Source organism: Agelaius phoeniceus, chromosome 6, assembly GCF_051311805.1.
Source record: "Agelaius phoeniceus isolate bAgePho1 chromosome 6, bAgePho1.hap1, whole genome shotgun sequence".
Classification (NCBI taxonomy): domain Eukaryota; kingdom Metazoa; phylum Chordata; class Aves; order Passeriformes; family Icteridae; genus Agelaius; species Agelaius phoeniceus.
The window spans coordinates 26,645,931-26,671,180 of NC_135270.1; the positions used below are offsets into that span (position 1 = coordinate 26,645,931).

Here is a 25,250-nt window from a genome sequence, read left to right on the forward strand (position 1 = left end):
ATGCCTTTCTTTTTACTGTTGGAAAACTCTTGAGCATGTTGAGGCATATAAAACAGCATCAGTGATGTCAATTCAGAAAATCCTGAATGCAGAGATACCTGAGTTTCTCCTGGGAATCTAGAAGAAGTGAGGTCTTAGAGAAACCCAGGCAGAGAAAAAAATCAAGGAAGACTAGCAGAAGAAACAGGAGCAGAGGGAGATAAGGCTGCAAATACAGATGGGCAGTGGTAGAAGCCCTCTTTGCCATTGCAGCATAAAGCAGTGATTTGAAAAGCACATAATGCCATTGCTAACAAAGAAGAAGAGATCTTGCTTTAGAAATAGAAGTGAGAATGATTCCTCCTACAGCAAGCACACAAAGTTTTCATCTTCCCACTCACACCACTGCTCTACCAGCATGCAGCCCTGCTTGCATCCTGGCAATTTGTACCCTGGGTTGAGTGAGCTGGGAGACTAGAAATTGAGGTAGAGGAAAGTGAAACTGCTGAACCCCTGCTGATGGCAACACTCCCCACAGGACAGGTCTGAAGGCAATCCTTTCCCTCCTAGCTTGAGCCTTCTGCTTTCCTTATCTTGAGGGGGAGGAGAGGTTTGTGAAGAGATTATTTAAAATTTAAAATGGTAAATAAAAATTGTCAGTGTCTGTTTACTGGATGAGTAGCTTAAACATCCTTATCCAAGGCAGCCATAACCTAAGCAGCCAAAGTCCATTTGAGCTGGGGCTGAATTTGGCCCATTGTCTCTCCTTCACGCCCACAGTACAAATAAAAGCTTCAGCTTCTTAGCATTTGGTGGGAGGGAGGAGGCAGGAGAGCCACTGGAGTGTGATGTTGCATTGACAGTTGATGTGCATTCGTTGAGAATCTGTGCCTCTCGTTACTGGTGCGTGCAGCAGCATGACAAGTCACTGGGAGACAGGATGCAGTTTGTTAGGAGTGGAACTTTATGATGTGTGGGGGGTCTTTATGGCAGTTATGGAGCAATGTTGATTTCTGATTAAGGGATGGGGAAAAACCAGTGTTGCCCTGAAAACTGGTATGGAATCTTAAAAAACTAAATCTTTGGCAGGGGCTACATTCAAAGAGGTCATTTTAATTCATAATAATAGTTTTTTCAACTGTTGTTTAAATAACTTGGGATTCTGTCCTTCTGAAGTAGAAACAGCACAGTAGCCTGAAGAGCTTCTGCTATCAGTGAAATCTCACAAATAAACTAGACAAAAATAATTTCTTTGCTACTTGAAAAGCAGTATTTACATTGCACTTTCCTCCAGAAGGAGGCTATGGACATATTTAAGTGGTGTTCAAGAGTCTTGCTCATCCTCACAGAACAGCAGCTGGGTCTGCAATAGACACAAGCACTGTTCAACACTGCAAGGCTGCTTAAGAGCAGCTTAAGGCAAATTTTAACAAATATTAAATCCAAATAATATAGCATATGAACCTGCAGAAGTTATTTATGCAATTGGAATTTAGCTAGAGCTAGTAATGTCTGTGGAGTTTTAATAAGTGCAACTGAGTCTTCATAATTCTCAAACATCCAGGATTTTCTCTGGACGCTTCCTCTCACTGGCACAGTATGTTTTCAAAAGTATCATTGCTGCATGGGGCACATATCTGACTAAGAGTGGATTAATTTCAGCTTAAACTCCATTAAAACCCATAGTTTAATAGATAGAAGCAATCTCATTTCAGTGTAAGTATGCTCATATGGCAATTATGTTGTTATGTCAGTTTATTTGAAGCATTACTTAAAACTTTCTTGTGAAGGCAAATCCTTAAAAAAAATCACTTGTGTCTGTGGTTCATATATGTTCTTGATATATTCTAAGATAACTGCAGGTTTTTGCCCTCACATGGTGACCAGTGTTGCTGGAGGGTACCTTATAAGAAATGTTGTGTAAGTTAATAAGTTTGGGGAAGCATGGCTAGGTCAGAGAGTGATCTGGAGAGCAACATTTTGCCTGTGTATCATTTCCTGCAATTTCACATTTTCTGTTTTACACTTAGAGTGTAGAAGACAATAAAAATTACTTATCCTAAGCATCTAAATCTCCAGATCAATATCCATGCTAGAGAAGACAGTTGTTTTGAATGTGTATTTTCCAGTTGATGAGCAAGCACCTAAACTTGTTTTCAGTGTCATTAATACCTCACATTGATTTTGGTGATTTCCAATTGAGCCATTGATAGACACTTCTGTAAGTGCTGCCAAATCCCCACCTACACCTGATCTCAACAAAACCTCCTCAGCACTAAACTGTCATGCCATAAGTATAATGCAGCTCCATTTTTCTTCTCCAGCAGGGTGTTCTGTTCTAGTGATAGAAGAACTGAGCCTGCTCTCCTTGTTTGTAAAGCACTTTGGGATCCTTCCAACTGTAACATGAATGCTGGTGGGCTGTAGTTCTCTCCCATCTGGGTTTCAGTTCCAGAGCATGAGACTTTTTCACTTTCTACTTTTTTTTTTCCTGCCTTTGTGACAGAGCACTCAGCTGCTCTTTGTGAGCAGCTGTTCTGTTTCCCTGTCTGCCTGCAGCGGTACCCAGACAGCTGCAGCCAAATGTTGCCAGAGCAATGCCCAGCTTTGTTAAAAAGTAACAGGATTGGGAAAGAGGGGAGGGAGCAGGAAAATTCATGACCTGGAGTAGATTCTACAGCACTCTGTCAGTGGGTGCTGAGGGACCTGGGCGAGCTCTGTGTCCAGCTGGAGATGCACTTTCTGTGCAGGTGTCCCAGTAGGATTTACCTGCTGACTTGGGGAAAGCTGCTAATCATGAGGTGAGGCCGAAGTTCTCTGGGAAAGGAAGTGTTGCTGACAGTAACAAGCAGCTTATGTGCATGTCTCATGGAAACTTAAACGTGCGTATGTGTGCATGTGTGTGTTCGTTCAGCATCTGCTGTCCGCATACTCTGTGACTCACACACGGAGGGCAAGGTGTGGCTAAGAACAGGCCTGTGACGTGCACTATGACTTTTTTTTTCCCCCTCCTTATAGGCAGCTTTCTTGTGCATGGCAGGACGTTATCTTTATTTGTCCATTCTTGGGTTGTGTGCATATTTTTCCAACAATGATGATAGTGTTTGTTTTGTGGTTCCACCTTGGAGCACTTACACATTAGTGAGGAACAATTCAATGTGCATGAAGCTATGTAATGCATTTGTGGCGTGTCAGGATTTCAGCTTTTGCCCAACTTAAGATTTCTTTTCTTTTCCAGAAAAAAGCATGGCATACAATTAAAACCATGGTTAACTTACCAGTCATCAGCCCCTTCAAGAAACGCTACTCATGGGTGCAGCTGGCTGGGCATACAGGTGAGAGGGGTATCTTCAGTGTGTTTGTCTCTGGAGTGAGGATGACTGCGGCATGGAGAACAGTCTTTCTCTGTTTACTTCCTTCCTTCAGGTAAAAAGGAAGCAGGCAATATCACACAAATCTGTGACCTAAAACATATTTCAGTTGTGGTGTGGATAGGGAAGTGGGAGTGATATACCTGAATAAGGAGATCAGCAGGGAAGCAATGGTCAGACTCTGGAGAAGGGCCAGGCTTGTAAGGTGATATGTGTAAAATACTTCTTAGAGGGAAACAAGAGGTTGGAGAGCTAAAGACCTAATCTGTCTGGTGCTGTTGGTTGCAGTATGGGATCATTTTTCCTGGCTGAGTAGCCAGTAGTTAGTTTTCTAGGTGGAAGGATTCCTGTCCATGCCTGTATGTGCTTCAGCCCTGGAAAGGACAGTGTTTCTAACACCACTCCAAACGCCTCATCTGAATGTAGGTCCTTGGGTGGAAAACAAATGGGAAAATTGCCTTGTTGACCATGTTTTTGCATTGTGAGTCTGTCATTGTTCACTGTACGAGTGCAAGAAGCAGCTCAGTTGGTTGGTTCTAGTTTTGTATCGGTAAAAATTGGTAGGTGTCCTCCTGATGGAGGCTTAGTTTCATTTGTAAGGCAAAAAAACAACAAAGAGAAGTCAATGGGTTTGTGTCTCTCGTGCTTCATATAATTCCTGTGCAGTGCTGGTGGGGGTTTATTAGTACACATGTGGGCAGGCACCCACGCTGCATCGTGCTGTAATGCAGTACGTGAACCACCTCTGTGTATGCTGATGCCCTAATATGGTGCACTTCAAAGCTGTGCTGAGAAATTTACTGAGCCCTAGAAATTGAGTAACTGTATTTTGCACAGTGTTGTTCTTGTGTCTGATTTGTATCACACAAAGGGCAAAGATGACCCAGTCTTAATGCAGTTTTTGTCACAGAAGTGTGGAGTTGGCTTCATCTGTGTGGAGTGAGGCACTGGTCATGTAATCATCACCCTTCTGGAGACTCACATAGTAGGGTGGAAGAGGAGAGTTAAGAGTTTAATAGAAGCTGATTAGGAGAGATACTGTTCCAGTTTCCTTTTAGCAGTGTTCTGTGGTTGGGTTTACTCCATCCTTTCTGCAGCTGTTCTTCTCTGATATGACAGTTTTTTTCTGAATTAGAACCTGAGCTGTTACCAGCCTTGTCCTTTTGCCAAGGCAGTGCCTGTTCTGGGATTTGTCAGAGAAGAACCAGTTTGCAATGGCTGAAGGATCCCGCTGTGGTAAAGGTTGAGTGTTATCCCCAGGGTTAGTGAGGCTCTTACTTTGGTGCTCACTTGATTTTATCTCAATTAAAGGGTGCCTCTGAATGAAAGGTGCACTTTCCTCAGACACTGTTGGCAGGTTGCAAGGATAGGAGAGCATTTGGAAACTCCGGACAGGTGGAGGCTGATTACTGCTAATTGTGGCCTCTGCAGATGTCATTTGTCCTGGATAGTATTCAGACACAGGGCTGTAAAAAGCACTTCGCCCTCCAGGCTGTACCTGCAGGGCATTAGCAGATAAGCAGGTTTCCAGAGGAGAGGAAATACCTGCAGGCAGGCACAGGTGTAGTCACAGAGTGTGTGTGTGTGTGTGTGTGTGTGTGTGTGTGTGTGGAAAGGGCAGTGCTTGGCTTCTGCCTGGTTCTGGCTCTTTAAGTATCACTGATTGATGCGCTGCCTCTGTCTGGACACGCTCAGCAGGTGTATGTACCCTGTGTGAGGATTAAGGACAAAGCCAGTGCTGGCAGTGTTATGCAGCTTTAAAATAGCCTGTCAGAGGATTAATGATGAATTCTGGCTCGTGGCTTCTTCCTGTGCATTTTAGCAAGTATAGTACTGTTTAATAACCTAGCAAAGATTAGCACAGAAAAAAATCCAAACAGCCCAAAGGCCTGAAGGAACTGCACTCCTTAAAGCCATAAATTCTGACATGGGAATGTATCCAAACGGACTTTCACTGCTAACAATTGTTCGTCCTGTGTGTTTTATTTTTTATGGAAAGCATCTTATCTCTTCTCTTCAGGGGAAATCTTTAACTGCTGCTATGAGACTGAGATAGATGAAACTGGAATGGTGGGGGAAGGGTTTTTTTTTTTTGCTTGTCAATCTTGTCAGCAAGTGTTTGATTTTCTTTTTCAGGGAATTTCAAGGCAGCTGATAGTGGGAAGATTCTGAAACGCTTCTCAGAGAATGAAAAGGAGTGTTTTGAGCGATTGATGAAGGATCCATTACGCTCCTGCGTCCCTTGCTTCCATGGCGTGGTGGAGAGAGATGGCGAGAGCTACATCCAGCTGGATGACTTGCTCACTGATTTTGAAGGGCCAAGTGTGATGGACTGCAAGATGGGGATCAGGTGGGGTGAATGAAAGAGAATGTACTTTCTCTGCATTTGAAGGAAGGGGGAGATGTGGTCATGTTCACAGTCACCTTGGACAACTTGAGGACAATATGTCCCATTATTGCCAGTTTGTACATGGATTCTGGAAACTAGCTGATCTTTATCCTCAAAAACTATCCACATCAAGAAATGTTCAGGGGGGATTTAAGACAAAGTTTCTCTGCGATGGCCTGATAATACATGGGAAAAAATGACATGATTTATTCACTGCCAGTTCATTGAATCTTTGTGTATGCAGTGATTCAGAAAGCCTCACAAAGTAAAATTTCCATCTCCCAATGCAAATGATGGAATACCAGTGTGAAAGCCCATTTCCAATGCTTGAATGAGTCTTTGCTGGTATTGATCTTTTCTTTAAAGAGTTGACCATTTGCTCAGGACTGACCTGTGTTTTTCCCTACTCTGACATCTTGAGGTGTTGCCATCTCTTTGTTCTCCAGGTTCTCACTTTCTTTTCCATTCATTGTCTGTGATTAAGATGAAAGCATCAAAAATATGCTTTCATATTTTTGTAGCATAAGAGCATAACAAAGAGATAGAGATTTGTTGAGATCCTGGAGTAAGGTAACAGTACAGAGAAGTATGAGCTGTCAGTAATCTTTCAGCTGGGATGTCAGCTCAGATGCTCAAGAGTTATTGTCATAAATTAGGTACTCTACTTACAGGAGTGCAGATATGCCTTTTCAAATAGATGCAAAATTTTAAATTACTTAGATGTAGCAGTTCTTCTGAACTGGTACGTTCAGAAGAAATAGGAGATGGATTTGCAACAATACATACACATTTTGTTGAAAATAGGTGACATTCTGGCAGTGAGTGACATCATCTCCTAAATGCCATCCTGGTTTGTTACGCTGTGATGAAGAAAGTAAACTTCAGGCACTTGACAAAGTGCAAGCTTTAGGAATCCAGTGGAATGTAGAAAACATGGATAGTGCCTTTCTAAAATGGCTACCAGATTAGCAGATTGAGGATAAGAGCAAAATGTTTTGTGTCTCTTCACCTCCCTGTTCTTAGTTACCTCTTCTGGTTTGGAACTACTCTGATAATCTGCTTTACTCTAGTTTTTTCTATGTGAAGAGTGATGCTGTCTTTCACTGAGATGCATTAAGTAAAACTTAAACTGAGGCCTAAAAAAATTACCCATGACTGTTTTAAAGTTTTTTGAGGAGAGAGAATGCAGTAAGTCTTCAATAGCCCTATTTTTTTTTAAATTTCATTATAAGTGATCTCTCTTACCTGTCCTTTGAAAATGCAGTTCTATTTTATGGCAAAGTGGGAATTCAGCTTCCTCCTATTCTGTAACCAGGAAATAATCATAACTTATAACAGCAAGTAAAGATATAGTTAGAACAAGAAGTGAATTAGAATTCCTGATTCCTGGGACTGTTTCACTAAATATGCCTGTGTACTGTGTACACTAAATATGCCAGTCATTGCTCTGTGTACTTTGGTTTCCCCGTATGCAGAACTGGGGCAATGATAAGGCTTATTTTCCTGGTTGTTGTTTCTTGAGGCCAGTTTGTGAGCTGTAAAAAGAAATGTTGAGGAAGTCCTTAAGGATGTGTTGGGATGTGATGTTTGCAGAACATACCTGGAGGAAGAGCTGACTAAGGCCCGAGAGAAACCAAAGCTGCGTAAGGACATGTACAAGAAAATGATTGAAGTGGATCCTCTTGCTCCCACGGCAGAAGAGAACGCCCAGCATGCTGTCACCAAACCCCGGTACATGCAGTGGAGAGAAACCATCAGCTCCAGTGCCAACCTGGGCTTCAGGATTGAAGGAATTAAGGTAAATGTTTCACCTCTGCCTGTTCCTCAAGACTGAACTTTTTTGATTTATCAAACAAGCTTGTGCACATCAGTAGCCAGCTTTTCCAAAGAATCATGTGAAAATGCACTTGCTGAAACCACAGAGTTCACTCTATTGCAGTTCTAAAGCATTCATTCTAATTGCAACAGAGAGTGTCAATGAATTTAAGCTTCAGATACACATCAGCCATGTTTGAATCAACTACAGAGACCTTACAGGAAGGACACAAGGAGGTATGCAGTGCAGATAGAATGAAAATGAGACTGTTTGTAAGGAGGAATTCAGAACAGAAGTATTAACTCCCTCTCTGCATGCAATTACTTTTTTTATCCAGGAACTATACATATTTATTCCAAGTGAATCACAGTAAAGGGGTTTTGTTGCAGTTACATTTATTGGCAAGGCATGTTAAAAGCATTTGCTTAGATACTCTTGGGATCAAGGAAACCACTTTTCCTTTTAAATACATGATGAGATCCAGTTTAGATGGAGCTGGAATAAAGCCAGAGCAATCCAAAATGAAATTTCTCCATCAGCCAAGTTTATCTGCTGTTCTTGATGGATAAATTTGTGTCCCTGTACCATTCCTAGGATACTACCTTACAGCCGCAGTAGAACCTTGGCAATTTTCTTGCAACATGGGTGCTTTCCTACCTGTTACTTACTTATCTTTCATAGAATCATAGAATGGACTGGATTGGAATGGACCTTAAAGATCATGTAGTTCCAACCCCCATGCTGCACTAGACCAGGTTACTCAGAGCTCCAACCCAACCTGGTCTTGAAAAATTCCAGGGATGAGGCACCCACAACTTGTCTGGGCAGCCTGTTCTAATGCCTTACCCCACTTGCAGTGAAAAATCTTTTTTTTAATAGCTATTCTAAACCTACTCCCCCTTTTAAAGGATCCCTTGTCCTGTTACTGCCTGCTCTTGTAAAAAAACACTCTCCATTTTTCTTGTAGGCTCCCTTTAGGTACTGGAAAACCATGGTTTGGTCACCCCAAAGCCTTTTCTTTCCCAGGCTGAAAAAACCCAGTTTGCTCAGTCTTTCCTCATAGGAGAGGTTTTCCATCCGTTTAATCAATTTGGTGGCCTCCTCTGCACTTGCTCCAACGTCCAGGTCCATGTCTGTCCTAAGTTGGGGACCCCAGAGCTGAATGCAGCATTGCCGGTGGGGTCCCATGAGAGAGGAAGAGATGGGTAGGATCCCCTCCTTGCCCTGCTGGCCATGCTGCTTTGTATGCAACCCTGGACACAGCTGGCTTTCTGGGCTGTGAGCACACATTGCTGGGTCATGTCCAACCTCCTATTCACCAGCTCTCCCAGGTCCTTCTCAGCAGGGCTGCTCTTGATCTGTTCATCCCCCAGCTTGGATAGATACTGGGGCTGCCCTGACCCACGTGCAGCACTCGAACTGCACAGGGTTCCCATGGGCCCACCTTTGAGCCTGCCTGTGTCCCTCTGGATGGCATCCCATCCTTCAGGTGTGTCAACTGCACCACTCCAGAACCTGGATTAGTTTTGTTTCCATTTCACAATTCAAGCACTTAGAAACAAGGTATAAAAGACAGTGATGCTGATGAACAGAGGCTCTTTAAATACCTCTTTCTTCTCTTTGCTTTGTGTCTTCTCCCTTCCTTATTCACAGATTCTCCTGCTGTGATACTGGAACTGGGGCTCCAAGCTCATGCAGTGCTGGCCCCTTGTGTGCTGTCCACCCACTCCTGGCTGTTAGACACAGGCATCCTCATGCAAGAACTGTCTGGGTGGTAGTTGAGTAGGTGGTCTGGCTCCAGTCCAGCCAGAACACAGGATCCTGCCTTGCCCTTTAGCCAGCTAATGATGTTATGAAGATACCTGTTTTATTCCTGTACAACTTATGTCTTTGTATGCTCCTCTGTGTAACGGAATCAGTAACCCAGATGATCTTGAGAGTTTTCATGTGTGTTCTTGGAAAGATAGTTGGTGAGTGAAGATGTATAGTCCCAGAGAGTAACTGAGCTAAAGGAGAACATGGGTGCTTCAGACAAACCTCCTGGCTTTTCTTTGTGGATTTGTTTCTTGTCAGAAGTAGGAGCAGTATGACACACAGACTGTGTAGTGTTTCCCTCTGTGGAGACACTGCTGTAACTGTGCACAGAAAGAATACTTAATCCTTTACTAAGTATAGGAAATACTTTAGAGCACATTCCCTTTCTCTCTATCTCCCTGTGCTGTTATGAGGAATGTAGGAGAAAAGGTGGCAGAAACTAAATTGTTCAGGCAATACAGGTAGTCAGTACTGCCTGCACTGTTCCACTGAAGCTGAACTGTACATCCAGTTCTGTATTTTTGCAGAAAAGCAAAGCCATTCTGCAGGGATCCCCATTTTGGTAAGAAAGCCTGTAAAAGTCAGTGGTGCCAGCTAGTGGTTGATGGGAACAAGGGGATGCTCTCCCTGACTGGACTGGTAACTCCTGGAGTTAGCTGATGAGGTATGTTGGGTTTGGTTATTCCTGCCCTGTGGCTGCCTGAATAAGAAGCAAAAGCAAAGAAAGTGAAATCATAAACCTTTCTGTGAACTGGCTGCTGATAAATGAGATCTGATTCACCATATGCACTCCTGCAGTAATGGGGTATCTTTTTGGGTTGATCCATTTCTTATCCTTGCCTTGCTTCTGGATCTCTGAAATCAAGTCAAGTTCATTTATGGGATTTGTCACTTTTCCTCCTATCAAAAATAATCTGAACCATTTGGTTTCCCTACAGTTGGAACCTGTTGCTCAGTATCTTGTGCCTGCCTCATTCCAAATGCACATTTCCTCTCTGGCAGAGGCTGTCTGAAGACCAGGCGTTGCAAACATTTTCTCTATAATACTAAGCTAATGCCTGCGGCTGAGAGTTGGGATTTCTGTCTTCCCGTTCTGTCAGTGAATATCTGTGCAGTTTGAAAAGTGACTTCTTCCTTTGGTACCATTCCTTTAGCTGTAGATCAGGGATAGCCATTTTCCCAGGAGGATATCAGATTTGATTCATAAATCTTTGTGAATCCATTAAGTTAACCCAGAGCCCTTTAAGGGAAGTCTGCAGAGGGCTCTGAGCAAGACCCCATGATTTAAGATGAATAGCACTGTTTTATGGAGCTGTGACACTTGCCCTCTGGTGAGCCATGTCACTGTCACATCTAATAAGAACTGGCCCACGAGCTGCACTGTGTGACAGACTACTCTGCTGTGCAGGGGTGTATGTGGAGTCCTTAGCAAAGGTATGACTTCAAGGAGTGAGTCAGGCAAGTGCCTCCTGAGGATCAGGTACATGCAGAGCCAGCATGGTTTAGAATACTGGGGTGGTGCCATTCAAACTCTGGATGTTCTTTACAGCAAGTAAAGACAGACAGTAATCATGTTTCCTGCCAACCACTGGAAAGGAGCAAAATCATAAAAGTGCTAAAAAGGGAAGCAAGCAACTAGTTTGTCCAGACACGAAAGGTTAGAAAGGGAGCAAACACCAAGCAGCTATTCTAGACATTGCTCTACAATCTGCAGCATAGGGAGAAATTATTTTTAAAACAGCCTTTCTCCAGTGAAGAGGTATGAGATGAAGTTTCAAATATCTATGTGCTCTTGAGTATTATCATACATCAGATCACATGGCTTCTGACTTTCACTGCCTACCTGCTGAACTGCTCTGGCATAACTTGCACATCTCATCAGGCTGACATGTGGCACTTGTGTCTGTCCAACAGCCTTGGAATAAAATTCTCTTGCATGAGAGATCTGGAGTTTTAGCATTATTGAATGTTTTTCATGTATGCATTAGAAACAAAGTTCAGCTGTGGAATAAATGGTGTTTCACCTGCTAAGTGAATTTGGCGTTTTGGTGTAGTGACTTAACATGTAGGAGACAACATATTGTATTGACCTGCTGATTTACTCACAATAAAAAGGAGGGATTGGACTGAAACAATGGAGAGGAAAACAGTTTGATAATCCTGCAGGTTTTTAGTGGATTTTTGTTGCCAATTGTAATAATTGCTGTATTTTACACCCATATCCTAAAATCTCCTATTCGTGTCTCTTGAAGCAACAGGGATGCTCTTGGGGACATGCATATTCATATATTCTGTGTTTACAAATACCTCCAATTCATGCACTGCTCTTATTTGCTTGTAGCTCCAGAAGCACATAAAAATACTTGTCTTTTTCAGTAGCAGGATGCTTCTGTACTGAATCTTACTGCTAGCACAAAAATACTCTGAATTTCTCCAGGACACACTTGGAACAACCATGCCTCCACTGTCCTTTGCCAAAATTCATTCACCTGCTTTGTCACTGCTAGCATTGCGAATCCCAGGTTGTTCCTATCTGCAACAGATTTCTGTTCTGTGACTTCTGGGTCACATTATATATTCAAAGCTATATTTGGAACTGAATCCTAACTGCGATTCTTTGATTTCCCAGTGAAAAACAGAAACAACAACAAAAACTACCACCACCACCAACAGAAAACCCAAATAACAACAGAAAAATCCACACCAAAACCCAAAAGAAACCCCCAAACTAAAGGACTAGTAAAATTGGTTTTGGAAATGTTCCCTCACACCCTCAGCCAGGGTTTCACTAGCCAGACAAGAGTACAACCAAAGAGGTCTCTGTGGTTTCCCCACTGAACTTTGCACTGCTAGCACTGATGTGAGAAAACCCTCCTGCAAGCTGGTAATATCATGAATTGTTTCTTTTTTTGTTGTTTGTACTCAACAGGAAATGAACTGCCAGTGCCATTTAAAGCTATCCAATCAGCTTTTGTATCTCTTCTCTTCTTCTTGCTTGGTTTCTCTTCCTGTTCAGCTGCTTACTTTCATCTGGTTAGCAAGGGCTGAGCTGTTGCTGGTTCAAGAGGATTGAGTGATGAGGGGAATGATATGAGTGCAGTATAAATAATCTCTCTCTGTGTGGGTTCTGTGCAGAAGGCGGATGGAACATGTAACACAAACTTCAAAACAACGAAGACACAGGAGCAAGTTCTACAGGTTTTTGCGGAATTCATTGAGGGCAACACAACTATTCTGGTGAGTCTGAGCTCTTCAGGTGCACTGATCTTGGACCAATGCTCTTGCTCCAGGGCCATGCTTTCTTTGGTACAGGAAATAGGAATTAGAATACCAAGGGGGTAAGTGGTTTTGACTTCCAGTTGCTCTCAGGAGATGGGGTGGACATGGGGATTTGGTGGGTTGTGAGAAGTTGACTGAGACAAGTTTTATCAGCTCTTGCCATGAGTTGACCCCAAATGCTTCATGCTATCAAAATGTCATTCAAACTAACTAACTTGTGGCTTGCCATCAGCTACAGTCATGGGTGTTAGATGCATTAGATGGGTGATATCTAAGCAAGGATTGTGTTGGCAGGAAAACTTGTGATTTGGGAATTCGGTCTGGAGAAGATAAAACCAGAGTGTGGAGGCAGGAAGTGAGATTGGTGACTAGCTGTGTTCCCATGTGTGAAACTCATCTCAAAGAGGAATTCCTGTGTGCTAATCCATGGGTAGCACAACAGGCATGTGGTAGATGGCATAACACATCTCTTGTCTTTGGAACTTCAAAGGATGCTGTAATGTTTTGCTGCAGTGTGGAAGCCATTATGAAGGCAGAGTAGCTGTGCAGGAGGAGTGTGCTTGGTAGCTCAGGGCAGCCTTAAAAATCTGCACTAGAACTTTGTATATTAGGCCTTGATTCTTTTTATCCCCCCTCTGCCCTCACCACAGTTGGAGCTCCTTGTTTCTCTAACACAATTTCTTTCTTTTCACTTTGGGGAACTGGAAGATTTTTAATTCCTTAAAAACCTTTTCTCTTTATTAAAAACAAACAAACAAACAAACAAAACAATTGCAGAAAGCCTGATGACATCCATATCAAGGGAGATAAGTATGCCTGGTGTAACACATGCAGCAGATGAACTCCAGTCTTTTAATTCACTATGAAAGCTTGAAATGTATTTTCAGATTGACTTTCAAGTGATGAACCTGTAGTTTTGAAGGACCTCTAGCCTAAAATGAATATGATCTCCTAATTATATTGACTCTCATAAACAGATTATTCAGTTTTCAATGAAATGTTTATGGGTTGTTTTGGGCTTTTTTTCTCTTCTTCCAGAAAAAATACCTCAAACGTCTGCAGGAAATCAATGTCATTCTGGAATCCTCAGACTTCTTCAAGCGACATGAGGTGAGCAGTGACTGCAAAGCTCTGGAGGTGCATTGCTTCTTTGTCATTCCGGTGTACTTCAGAACAGCCTGCTGTATAAGGGGTTTTGTAGAAGAAAGCTAATACATGTTTACAACACAGATACCACAAAGCCTCCACCACGATGGTACAGGAGATTAAACTAGTTGAGCAATAATAAATCCTCCTGTCTTTATGACATCCCAGCACTTATAGCTGTGGACCACTGCATGGAATAGTTTATTAGTACCAGTTTCATATGGTTTTTCTAACCTGGATGTGCTCCAGTGAAATTTACAGGGGAATGGCATCATGGAAGTTTGCATTTGGTACAGTAGCATTCAGTTATAGATTGACAATGAAGGCTGTATTTCTTATAATGGATTTATGTTGAAATACCATTTAATTCTGATGTCTATGTTCTCAGTGTGCTTTGCTGTGCAGAAGGCATCATTAGCATTGTATTTTCTGCTTGTTAACAGCTCAAGATTTTGAGATTAGATATTTTATTTTATCTTGTTGATGCTCTCTTATCACTAGAGATATTTTTGTTAATCATGGGTCATGATGTGTCTTTGAAAGGAGTTATTGGCCTTTGCTGAATTGCTCAAATTGAGACCTGATGCTAAGATGAAGAATTGCTTTTCTTCCTGTTTTCTGCTGAGTCCCATTTATTATCTACCCTCCCATTTGTACCTTACTGGGGCATCTAAATCATCAATTTATAAGTGCAGCCCAAAAGTCTTTTGGGTCACAGGTGGGATGAGGAGATCATCTTCTTAGCAGGAAGTGTTAATTGGTGGGGGAGGGCTGAAGATGTATTTTTAACTAGACTGTCTCAATCTGTCTTCCAGGTTGTAGGAAGTTCACTACTTTTTGTACATGATGGCAGTGGGAATGCCAATGTGTGGCTGATCGATTTTGGAAAGACCACCCTTCTTCCTGATGGGCAGACACTGGATCACCGGATCCCATGGCAGGAAGGCAACAGGGAGGATGGGTACTTGTTGGGATTGGACAATTTGATTGGCATCTTGGAAAGAATCACTGAAAGATGAGTTGAGAAAGGCACAAAACTTGCAGGGCTTCTCTGTAACTTTCTGCTTTACTGAAGTAGAAGGAAACTCAGTTAGAAGGAAACCTTTAACTCCAAACTCCTGAGGTTTTCAGTGCAGAGGGAGCTGCATCCAGAACCCAGCAGTCAGTGATCAAAGTTACTTTGCATCAGCCCTCTATGAACCTAAATGAATCATTCCAGATTGGTCTGTATTGCACCAGATGAACTTGAGACTGGTCCTCAGAGAATGAAGATCTCCATACTTGGGAATCACACCAGCATGAGTCAAGAGGTCTGTGTGGTAAGCCAGAATGATTATGATTTCTGGCAAAATGAGACTACAAATTACTTCTTAGAGAACCAGGACAAATGCTTGGGAACTCAGGGCAGGAAAAATGATTTTTCAGGGAACTGCATAGTTTTGAAACCAGATTGTGTTTTTTCCTCTCTAATACCAAGTCCTCTTGTGTACACTATAGGTTGGACCAGCAACTTCTGCTACATTATGTTACAGAGTGAGCAAGGTGCAAATGGGTGTTAATCACAAGAAACTGGGAGCAAAGAGAGACAGCAGTTTATAGTGGCTTGATGTGGCTAACTGCTGTGGACCATTTCTCCCCTACCCTACCCTAGCCTTGCCTCTATCCAAGAAAGGCCTTGGCTTTTTCTGTAGCTGCTCAGGAGATTACAAACACTCTAGGGAGAGAATAGCAGCCTATTGTCTCCAAAAACATTCCAGCTGGGTGGGCTGTTAGATATGTTGCTAAGTTGGAGACTTAGGCCTCTTGCAGCTGAACTGCAGCTCTGAAAATCACTAATGATCTTTCACAAACTCGACAGGGAACTAAGTTTTTTTTTTCCCAAGGCTTGTTTATTTTTGAAGATAAAACCCCTATACACATGCACACACTAGCAGTCAGCAACCAGTGTGATCTCTTAAGATCATGATTTGACTGTCTCTAAATGCACGTGACTTCTTGGCCATGTCCCTCTTCTCAAATATGATGCTGCCACTTAGGCATATAAAGTGGCACAGCAATCAGGGAGGTCGTGTTTCTGCATTCACAGCATTACACAAGAATGAGATAATTCCCAGGCATCCTTCCTCCAAGGGTGGAGGAATGTCAATATATTACATCCTATAGTCCCTATCTGGCATCACAGGGTGATCTGGTCTTCATTATTTTACTGTGACCTAAGCACAGCCACAGAAAATTCAGCTTCTAGGTTAAAATCAAGAAAGATTGAATTGTTTTCTTGCAATGGCTTCACATACCTTCTCTGGTGGTTGCCTCTAGTCTCTGGAACAATTTTTTACATGCTGGCAGTATAAATATTATCATTAGTCACATGTTGACTCACATGCCAGGTTTTAATGTGAATAATGTGGTGATGTAGTTTTCACAATGCAGGTAAGAGTTACATTGCCAGTTGATGGCTAGAGCCCTTTCAACATCTAGAGGTAGTAATGCACATTGATCAGAAATTCCTGTCTTTTGTTGGTTTCCTGTGCTCAGGAAAGAGTCTGAGAACTTTGGATGAAGGTGACTGCACTTTTGGGAAACTGCTGTTTCAATAATAGTTGAAATCATAAGCAAAAAAAAACCCTATAGAGTGCAGATCTGGAATGAAATCTGCAATATTTGTAGTTAAAGTTGGACAGACTTAATTTCTAAAAGGAGTTACTTTGTGTAACACACTAAAGTCGGTTGCATACTAAAAGATCAGTCAGATTTAATTACTTTTTCATAAACTTAAAACAGGAGTATTGAAAATTGAAGCTCAGTTGTGATGTAAAAGTTAGATGACATAGAGTAGGTATTCTGCAGTAAGTAATGACATGTGGAAATATTTCATCTTAAACCAGAAGTTGTCTGAAACTGGTAATTATTTTTGCAGTTTGCTGCAAATTCAGACAACTTCTGTGGCCTCCCAGAGTTTCTCTGTTTTATATTTATGGTAGTATGTTAATGAATTCTTCACTTAGAAGTTTCAGAGTGTTTACATTAGGTTTTTAGAAGTGACAGCACAGATGAAATCATTCCAGATGCCTCCTAACATTTGAACTGCTGTGAGATGACAGATGAATCTGTAGTGAATTCCATACAGTTAAAAAAAAAAAAAAGTATTTCCCCTTTTCTGCAGCCAGCAGGTAAGCCATGGATAGCAGTGCCTAAGGAAAATAGCAATGCCTAAGGACAATAGCATGTAAATAGGTCTCATAGGCAGGATTTCAATGACATTGCCTTTTTTATGAGACTGCAATTGCAAGCTGTCCTACCATAACTAAAAATAATTATTAAAGTTAGAAATAAGAAAAAGACAGAAGTCAATTAATGGTTTGCCTAAATAATCTTCAGAGTTAAATTTCTTTCTTCTGTTACCACATATGTGGATCTTTTGCACCAATGTAAACTATTTTCTGGAGAGGAGATCTAAACAGTAGAGGTTGGTGCTCAAATGTCAGTTGAGAGTTTAAGACAAAATTTTAGAATTACTGGTCAGTTTTAAAGGAGAACTGGAACAAAGTGTTATCAGTAGCTTCAAAGAAAACAACTCCTGGTAGCACCTGGCTGGTTTTTCAGTACATGGTCCTGGGAGAAAACATGGAGAAGGTTTGTTCCACTGCAGTAGCTGGAAAGGTCAGGGAAAAAGGAAAATCTCTGCTATAGCAGACACTGATCCGGAAACTCATTCTAGATGATGTAAATTCTAGGATGTTAGTTTTGAAATGGATCTTTGTCTTGCTAGGGAATTAGAAAGAAAGAAATCACAATCACCTGTTGCTGTTATGGGGAAGGAGAGAAGGAGGCAGCTTTTCATAGCAAGCTGCAAGTGTAGGACTGCAGCTGAGCACTGGAGCTCTAAGGACCTGAGGCTGTGCGCTCAGGAGCAAACTGAGGGTAAGTTTTAGATTCCTTGTTTCTCATCAGGTGGCCCAGAGCCCCTGTCTATGGACACCCACTTGCTAGTGTGAGGAAGCAGCATGGCCTTATTTCACTGTTGGGTAAGTTGTGTTGAATAAGCTTATATTTACCAGAGGGTCGACAAGGTGCACGTGCACAGGCACGTAACACAGGGGGAGCTGATGCTTGGTAACCAAGGAACTTGTTCACATGCAAGTCCAGAATGTCGTTCATTAGTGCATCTGCTGAGAGAGTGCCTCACTCTGGAGACACTGAGTACATGTGGTTCCACAGCAGGGTCAGAGATGCTGGCCTAGAGGCACTTTGGTGCTAGGAACACATGACCTCTGACTTAGGCTCCAAGGTCCTTAAACACACTAGTTAGGTGCAGCAGTGCTGTAACTGCTGCATTCCTGTGTGAATCAAGAAGAAGGACTAGGACTTCTCTCCCTCAGCTTCATCATTGACTTAGGTTTTTTTGGCCTTGGACAACTCTCCTAGGCATTGTTTTGTTCCAATTTTACAGATGGGAACAGACCTACTTACCTCGTGGCAATGGTGTGAGGCTCTCCTTCATTAGTGCCTGCAAGCTGCTGTGAGATTCTTTGGAGGAAGGTGCAATATAGAAAAAAATTCACAGAGATAGATCAGATAAGTTTAAAAATTATGGATGTTGAGGCCCCACAGAGATATAAATTTGGCTGAAATTTAACCAAAGTGGTAAAACCTTAACCCCTCTAAATTTTGTACAGGGAGGAATTCACTTAACATCTGATCCAGTTCTTGTTAAAGGGAAAGATTTCAATGTATCTCAGAGGGCTTTTGCTACTTTTTTATTGCTGTTGTTATTATTTGTTATTCTTAAGGTACTGAGATCAAATGGCCTGTATCATCCACATGCATCTGTTCTGAACACTACAATGCGATGCTGACATTGACTGTATTGGATGAGTGTTTGTTACTCTGAAGTGTGTATGCTACTAAATAAATCAGACTGAAGGAAAAAAAGACATCTACTGTGATTTGGTCATGTGAGAATAATATCTTTTCTTCAAGAATTTCTTTAGGGAAGGGAGAAAAACAGTATGTTTCACTGCTTTTAGTCTTTACCATATGGTACTTCCTAAAGCAAAACCAGAAGCCAAATGGTGGAGCTTGGTTCCAAAACCTATTGGTGTTACTTTTAGAACCTGATTCACCCAAAGCTTGTCAGCTTCCTTCAAGGTAAGCTCTGTCTCAGAAATCTCAGTGAATGGTCTACAGCCTATTAAAAAAAAGTGCATCAAGAGGCACTTGTCAGACTCAGAGCACTAAACTGTTCCCCTGGGCAGGGAAAAAGCACTCAACTCTCTAGGACTGGCAGCACTTCTCAGCAAGAGAGAGTGTATTCTTATCATAGAGAGTGTGCAAAAAGTACTTATAAGAGAGGGAAAGAAATATCCACCATTAGTGTCTCTTTATTTTGTGTTGCAAATATAGAAGTATACACTTGTCTAGCTTTAAATTGCATAGAAGCAGGTGTGTCATCTACTTATGTACAGTAGTCACTCAGAAAGGAACGTTGGCAGAAGTGCTGCCTTGGTCGGAGGCGATGACAAATCAAAACCTGTTCACGTGACTTTTCCATTTGTGTGCTGTGATGGGAAGATGTGAGGCATGGCATCACTAAGGTCTCTGCATGGGATTGAGAAGGGTGGACAGCCAGGAGGAGAGAGCACAGCCATGCCTACAGGAGAAACTGTCTCACACAGCTCAAGGTTCTAAGGAAGTCTGGTCCCTTTCTGACACTGCTGTGGAGATGCAAATACAGTGGGGGGAAAAGTATTCCCAGTAGCAGCAATTTCTTCTCTTTCAGGAAAGTAGGGAGAGTGTCTTGGAGGTGAAGTTACACTTGCAAAAGCCCATATCTATTTTAGCACCCTTGGAAAGCTTTCTTAGTGCACACCAGCCCATGGGCAAATTAAATGAGAACTTAGCTCAGGAAAAGGGTTGATATGAAGGGGGACACCTTAGATCTGTGCAATTAAAAATTCTGTTTGTTTAGGAGAGCACGGATTACAAAGAAATGAGAAGCAAGGATTACAAAGAAATGAGAAGCAGGACTAGCAACAAATGTGAAAAAACAGAGAAAGACAAATTGAAATTTCCATTATTGTTTCATCTCCTGTTAATCAGTCCCTTCTTTAAAATGTAAGTATGAGGTTGTGTGAAGCAACATAAAGTATTAATGCTAAACACAGTCAAAAACCAACTATATACATACAATTACAAAACCAATTTGGTAATGTTAAAAAACAGACACCTATCAGGAAGAGCAATTTATAACAACCCTATAAATGACTGATTCTGCAGTAGGGAAGTAGTGGAAGATTTCACATGGATTATAGACTAAATTAATCCCCAGTCTCCAGCTCATGTCATTCCTCTAGGAAACAGAATTGGGTTTTGGCTTCCAGTTTCCAAATTAATCAAATTTTGACAGTATGGGTTTAACTCATTGGTGATGCCCTAAAAATGTCTCCTTAATAAAAAGCAGTTTCACAAAAGTTACGTTTTGCAATGCTAGCAGTTGAGCACTATGAAATCTCTGATTGTACAAACAATAAGTTTCAGTCTCAGAATTGAAGAACTGAAGGTTGTAGCATGTATAACTGCAATTGTTTTGGGTTTTTTTTTTTTGAGATAAAATGGTTTGTACAGCATGTGGCATTCAACTTCACAACAGGAAAAAAATATTAACAATATTTCCTCCAGGACGTTAATTAAAAATTCATTATCTGTGAGGGTTTTTAAATAGCATCTAAAAAAAGATTGTTACAGGTCAAAGATTCATGGCAATATGCTGACAGAAGATCATTCCATTTGGGAGAGTTAAGAGCATTGAGGCTGCTAATGCAGATTCTTTTAAAATTCCCAGCTCTTTCTTTTAGTGCCCATTTGGTACCTGCATCTCCATGTCTTGTCTTTTTAGAAAAGACTGCATCTGGCTCAATGCAGCCCTGAGCTAAATGCTGTTGTAAACCATCAGAGTCTGTTTTGGAAATAAATAATCCATATATGCTTACTCTACTCTTACAGTTGCTCTTCAACATCCCACTCTTGATCACTGTTAGGGATAAGATCCTGGTCAAGATAGAATTCTGCTCAGTCTCAGTGCAGCTTTGTCTATGTGCTTCCTGTAAATGAGTACCTTGATGCAGCTATTCAGTAAAATCAGGTATTTGTCCGATGTGCTGGACTTGCACTTTATTTATAAAATGAAGGCATAGCTACAGCCAAGACTGCCCTGGCACTCCTAATAGCACTGTGCTCTCCTCTCACTTCACTTTTCAATAGCTTCCCTGGTTTTGTCACTACTGGCCTTTCTATATCTGTGAGTTATGTTGAGGCAAGGGCTTCACGGGGAAAACAGTGGTAGCTCAAAGCTGGGTAACTATCTGGACAGTAGAGATCATGCCTGCTTCTCACTGGAATCTTGGGGTATTTTATAGTCATTTAAAAATGTGAAGAACTGTCTTCTCTCTGCTATTAAAAGTCTCTGGGAAGAGAAGGTAGTAGAGTTAACTTCCCATGGCTTCTGAACCAGCCAGTATTTCACTCCTATTGCCACCAGTTTCCAGCCCCTGCTAATGGCTAAGGAGAATTAAAAGCAGAGTCATAATGGGCCTGCAAAAGCATGGCCCTGACCACCAGTGCTCTGCTCAGGACAGACAAGGGCTGAAGAGTGAGCTGGCATCACCTCCACTGCAGCTGAACCATGATCACTGCACTCTGCTGTGGCCTTATCTCATATTCAGGGAGGAAGGGGCCAAGGTGCTGGCACCAAGTCACAACTACTGGAAAGTTTGATAGGTCATCTTTTGGGAGGAAAAAACCTACTAATGTATGAACCATAAAAGCAATACAATCTGAAAGGTAAGGACAAACTGATTAAATTCCATTAGTTAAAAGTAAATGCATTTATTTTTGACTAGCATGGTCCAGAGGCGGCCAGTCTGAAATATGATCAAAAATGTTAGCCTTTGCAAGAGGAGAGAATGAGAAAGTTTCCTGCTAAATGGGCTCTTCTGCCTCATCCAACTGGGCTGTAACAACTCCTGGATATAAGGCAGGACAGGGAATGAACTAAATATGAGAGAAGCTAGAGAGCTAAAGCAAAGGTGAAATGGGAAGAAGGGCATAGGCAAAGTCATTCATCTCCCTTGGTCACTAAACCCATCAGTCCCCACATTGGTACTGAAATTTGCCCCACACAGAGGGACCCCTCTCTTCTGACTATCAATCGTTTTACAACACCATAGATTTAGAATTATTTCCACACTATATGGGTCTTTGCTGAAAGGTGACCATCATCACCATTTATGTCTGGGAATCATAGAAGGATTGGTGTGAAACAGGACCTCCAAAGATCATCTAGTCCAACCTCCCTGCTCAAGTAGGTTCTCCTATAGCAGGTTGCACAGGATCATGTCTGGGTGGGTTTTGAGTGTCTCCAGAGCAGGAGACTACACAGTCTCTCTGGGCTACCTCTTTCAGTGCTCTGTCACCCTCAAAGTAAACACATGTTTTTTCTCATACTCAGGAAGAATGTCCTATGTTTCAATTTGTGCCTGTTGTCCCTTGTCCTGTTGCTGGGTATCACTGAAATGAGTCTGCTCCCATCCTCTTGACACCTGCTCCTAAGGTATTTGTATGCTCTGAATTGACATTGTCTAAAACTGTCCATTCTAAAGTCAAAGGCCTAAAACTACACAAAGCGTGGAAGAGATAAAAAGTCAGACCAATGAAGCACAAACCTGTGCTGAAGATGCCTTTCACTGAGGATGGATTCAGACTCCTCACCCTGTGATTTTCTTTACCACAGCTCAGTAATGTCCACCCTGACTGATGTAAAGGAGAGGAAGTCTGTGGTCTAAGCAAGCCATCACCTGCTAGCCTGCACCTTCAGACTGACATGCAGCTGATCACTAAGCATAAAGCATATACCAGAGAACCTCTTGCCTCAGAAAGGAACTGGAGCAGTCTACAACCGGCATCTCACTACACAGCTTGATTACACACAAAGACAGCATGTAATTTGCCATTGGAGGTGTGACATTCAGGAGTGGTACAAGAACAGAATCCTTCCAAGACTGTTCAGACTTAATCCAAATTATTTGCCTTTTCAGTCTCCTTATTTTGCAGCTTTAATCTGTAAACATGAATTTAGATCCTAAATAACTGAAGAAAGCCTTAGAAATGAGCTGTCTTGGAAACAAATGACTACCTTTATAAACAAGTCTGCACTTGCAAGGCAAGGAACAATTGCTACCTGCTCAGCTGTGTGAAGCCAAGTCATGGCTTTACCTTTCTCAAATGGTTGAGCTATTCTACTTTCCTGTAAGTGGGGTTTGCATTAGATTTCCCTTCACTATTCTTCTCCTTTGCATTACTTTCTACCTCAGAGTATTAAAACCAAGAACTCCATCACACCATATGCTTGATAGTTACCCAAGAACCTCAGCTAAGTTCTTACCAACACAGCATAGAGAATTAATGCTGAATATCAAAGTACTTACAAAAATGAAGTTCATTTTAAGTAAAGTCCATTAAAAGATAAGTCCATTTCTCATCACACCATGCAGCTCACCCTTCTCTGAAAAACCACCTGCCCCTTCGATGACAAGAGCTGTGAGGAAAGCAACACCATGAGGCAAGCAGCACATTTCCTTCACTACTCAAAGGAATATTATCAGCTCCACCAGCTACTGCTTTTTTAATGGTAAATGTTTTCCTCTTCATTGCTTGTTTACAAAGCACATGCTCAGAGGAGCCTGATTTTTTTTTCATTCTTCCTACTGCTTCCAGTTTGAGCAATAGCTTCCACAAGGTCTACTAATAAAACAGATGCAAATGTGGCTGCTACTTTTTTTTACTTCCCTTATAGTGCATAAGCATTAGTAATTCACCAGGACTGTAAAAAGCTCTCAGGAATGTAGTAGCCTTTGCAAGTTGGTTGCTGCTGGCACAGCACATGTTTTTAGATTCTTGGTTCAGAAAGAAGCACAACCTGTGTTGGCCATTATTTCCAGCCAAATACTGCAGCTGGATGGCAGGTCCATTTCTTTTCACCTGAGCAGATTGAAAAGGAGTTCTTTCCTTAGGAACCGTATTCTGAATCAGACAAACAATGCCATTGTTCTCCACTTCTAAGCTGGTTCAGTGGAATGCATTTGAAGGACAGAGATAGAAATGCAAGTGCCTTTAACAATGTGGGATCCAGCAGGTAGACAGAGGAAGCAGAACATTGCTGATGTTGAAAGTTCACCCATCTGATTGAGCTAAAGTGGAGGAAGTTAGTGAAACAGGAAGCAGTCCTTCCAGACACACACATTCCCTGATCTTTGGAAGAACCATTTCTACTATACTGGAGTAACACTCAGGTCATCTGACAAAGACAGACCAGAGTCTCTCTCTCTTGATGTTTTCTCTTTTTTACAAAAAGGCTTTTCATCTCTGTGAAGACTGGAGCTCCTTAGCACAGCTGCTCTGACCTCTGCCAAGGCTGATGGCTGGTGCTCGGCACTATAACATAGGTCATCATAAGCATAATTTACATTGCCACAGGGGAAAGTCTGGAGTTTCACCAGTTCAATCCCACTGATATCCAGGTGAGGGCAATTACTTTGACTTGGAGATGCTGGAGATGCCCGAGAGCTAGGAGAACTGCAATTCCCATCAAAGCCTGAATCTTCCCGCTCTGGATTTGCTTTGAGCTTGGAGCTGGGGCTGAAGTGACAGATATTCTCTAGCACCCATGATCCATATGTTGGATTCCAAAGATTTTTTGTTTTGTTTTTAAGTCTGTGGGCAGATGAGTTGCTGGGCTCCAGCTTCTGGTTTGAGGTCTGCTGGAACCACGACCCACTGTTGAAATCACTGAGGCATGGCAAGCTGGGCCCTCGGGCAGTCCGGTTGTTCAGGTTCTCCACCAGTAGCTCTTGTGGACATTGTACAAGTTTGTGCCCAGCATGGTGGGATTCCAGTGTCTTAGGTGTTGTCTGAGGGGTGAGAGAAGGGCTTACCAGAAGTGGCACTATCCCACTGGAAATGTTTGGGCGCATGATCATACTCCCTTCATCCTCTGGTGCAGGGCTACACTCCATGGGCAGCTCAGTGTTGATCACATCAGGGTCCTGAAAAAGAGAGACAAGAGTCTGTTACATCTTCAGGGTGACTGTCACAGGTTTGGGCAATACTCCTGCACATCAAACAAGGTGCTATGGTCCATCTGGACATCACATGCTGTTGAGATTTACATGTCTCCTTTGAGAAGAGACTGTGCTTCGTTGAAATCAGTGACTAAGCTGTAGTATAAAATTTCTCTTTTGAGAGGTTGGATCCAGACCTGGAGCTGTTAAATGTTACTGGATAGTGAACTCACTGTACCATTTCATTCCCCCTCTCCACTCCATAACTATTCAGCTGTGGCTTTTGAGCAACATTAGGCAAGGTCAGAATATGGACCTTGAGAGAGATCTAAATACCTTTC

At 42.1% G+C, this 25,250-nt stretch overlaps 2 protein-coding genes across 5 annotated transcripts in view; one reads left to right on the top strand and one right to left on the bottom strand.

The window, feature by feature from the left end:
• The window catches only part of ITPKA (inositol-trisphosphate 3-kinase A), a 39,575-nt gene extending 20,844 nt beyond the window's left edge, over positions 1–18,731 (top strand). For both annotated transcript variants that reach the window (XM_054635416.2, XM_054635417.2), the window contains 6 exons: positions 3,218–3,314; positions 5,487–5,700; positions 7,333–7,537; positions 12,506–12,607; positions 13,688–13,759; positions 14,611–18,731. In XM_054635416.2, the coding sequence (XP_054491391.1) occupies positions 3,218–3,314; positions 5,487–5,700; positions 7,333–7,537; positions 12,506–12,607; positions 13,688–13,759; positions 14,611–14,814 (894 nt within the window). In that variant the 3' untranslated portion in view covers positions 14,815–18,731. The remainder of the gene's footprint in view (positions 1–3,217; positions 3,315–5,486; positions 5,701–7,332; positions 7,538–12,505; positions 12,608–13,687; positions 13,760–14,610) is intronic.
• Positions 17,520–25,250, bottom strand: part of LTK (leukocyte receptor tyrosine kinase) — a 95,041-nt gene continuing 87,310 nt past the window's right edge. For all 3 annotated transcript variants that reach the window (XM_077180172.1, XM_077180171.1, XM_054635358.2), the window contains one exon: positions 17,520–24,894. In XM_077180172.1, coding sequence (XP_077036287.1) covers positions 24,121–24,894 — 774 coding nt within the window. In that variant the 3' untranslated portion in view covers positions 17,520–24,120. The remainder of the gene's footprint in view (positions 24,895–25,250) is intronic.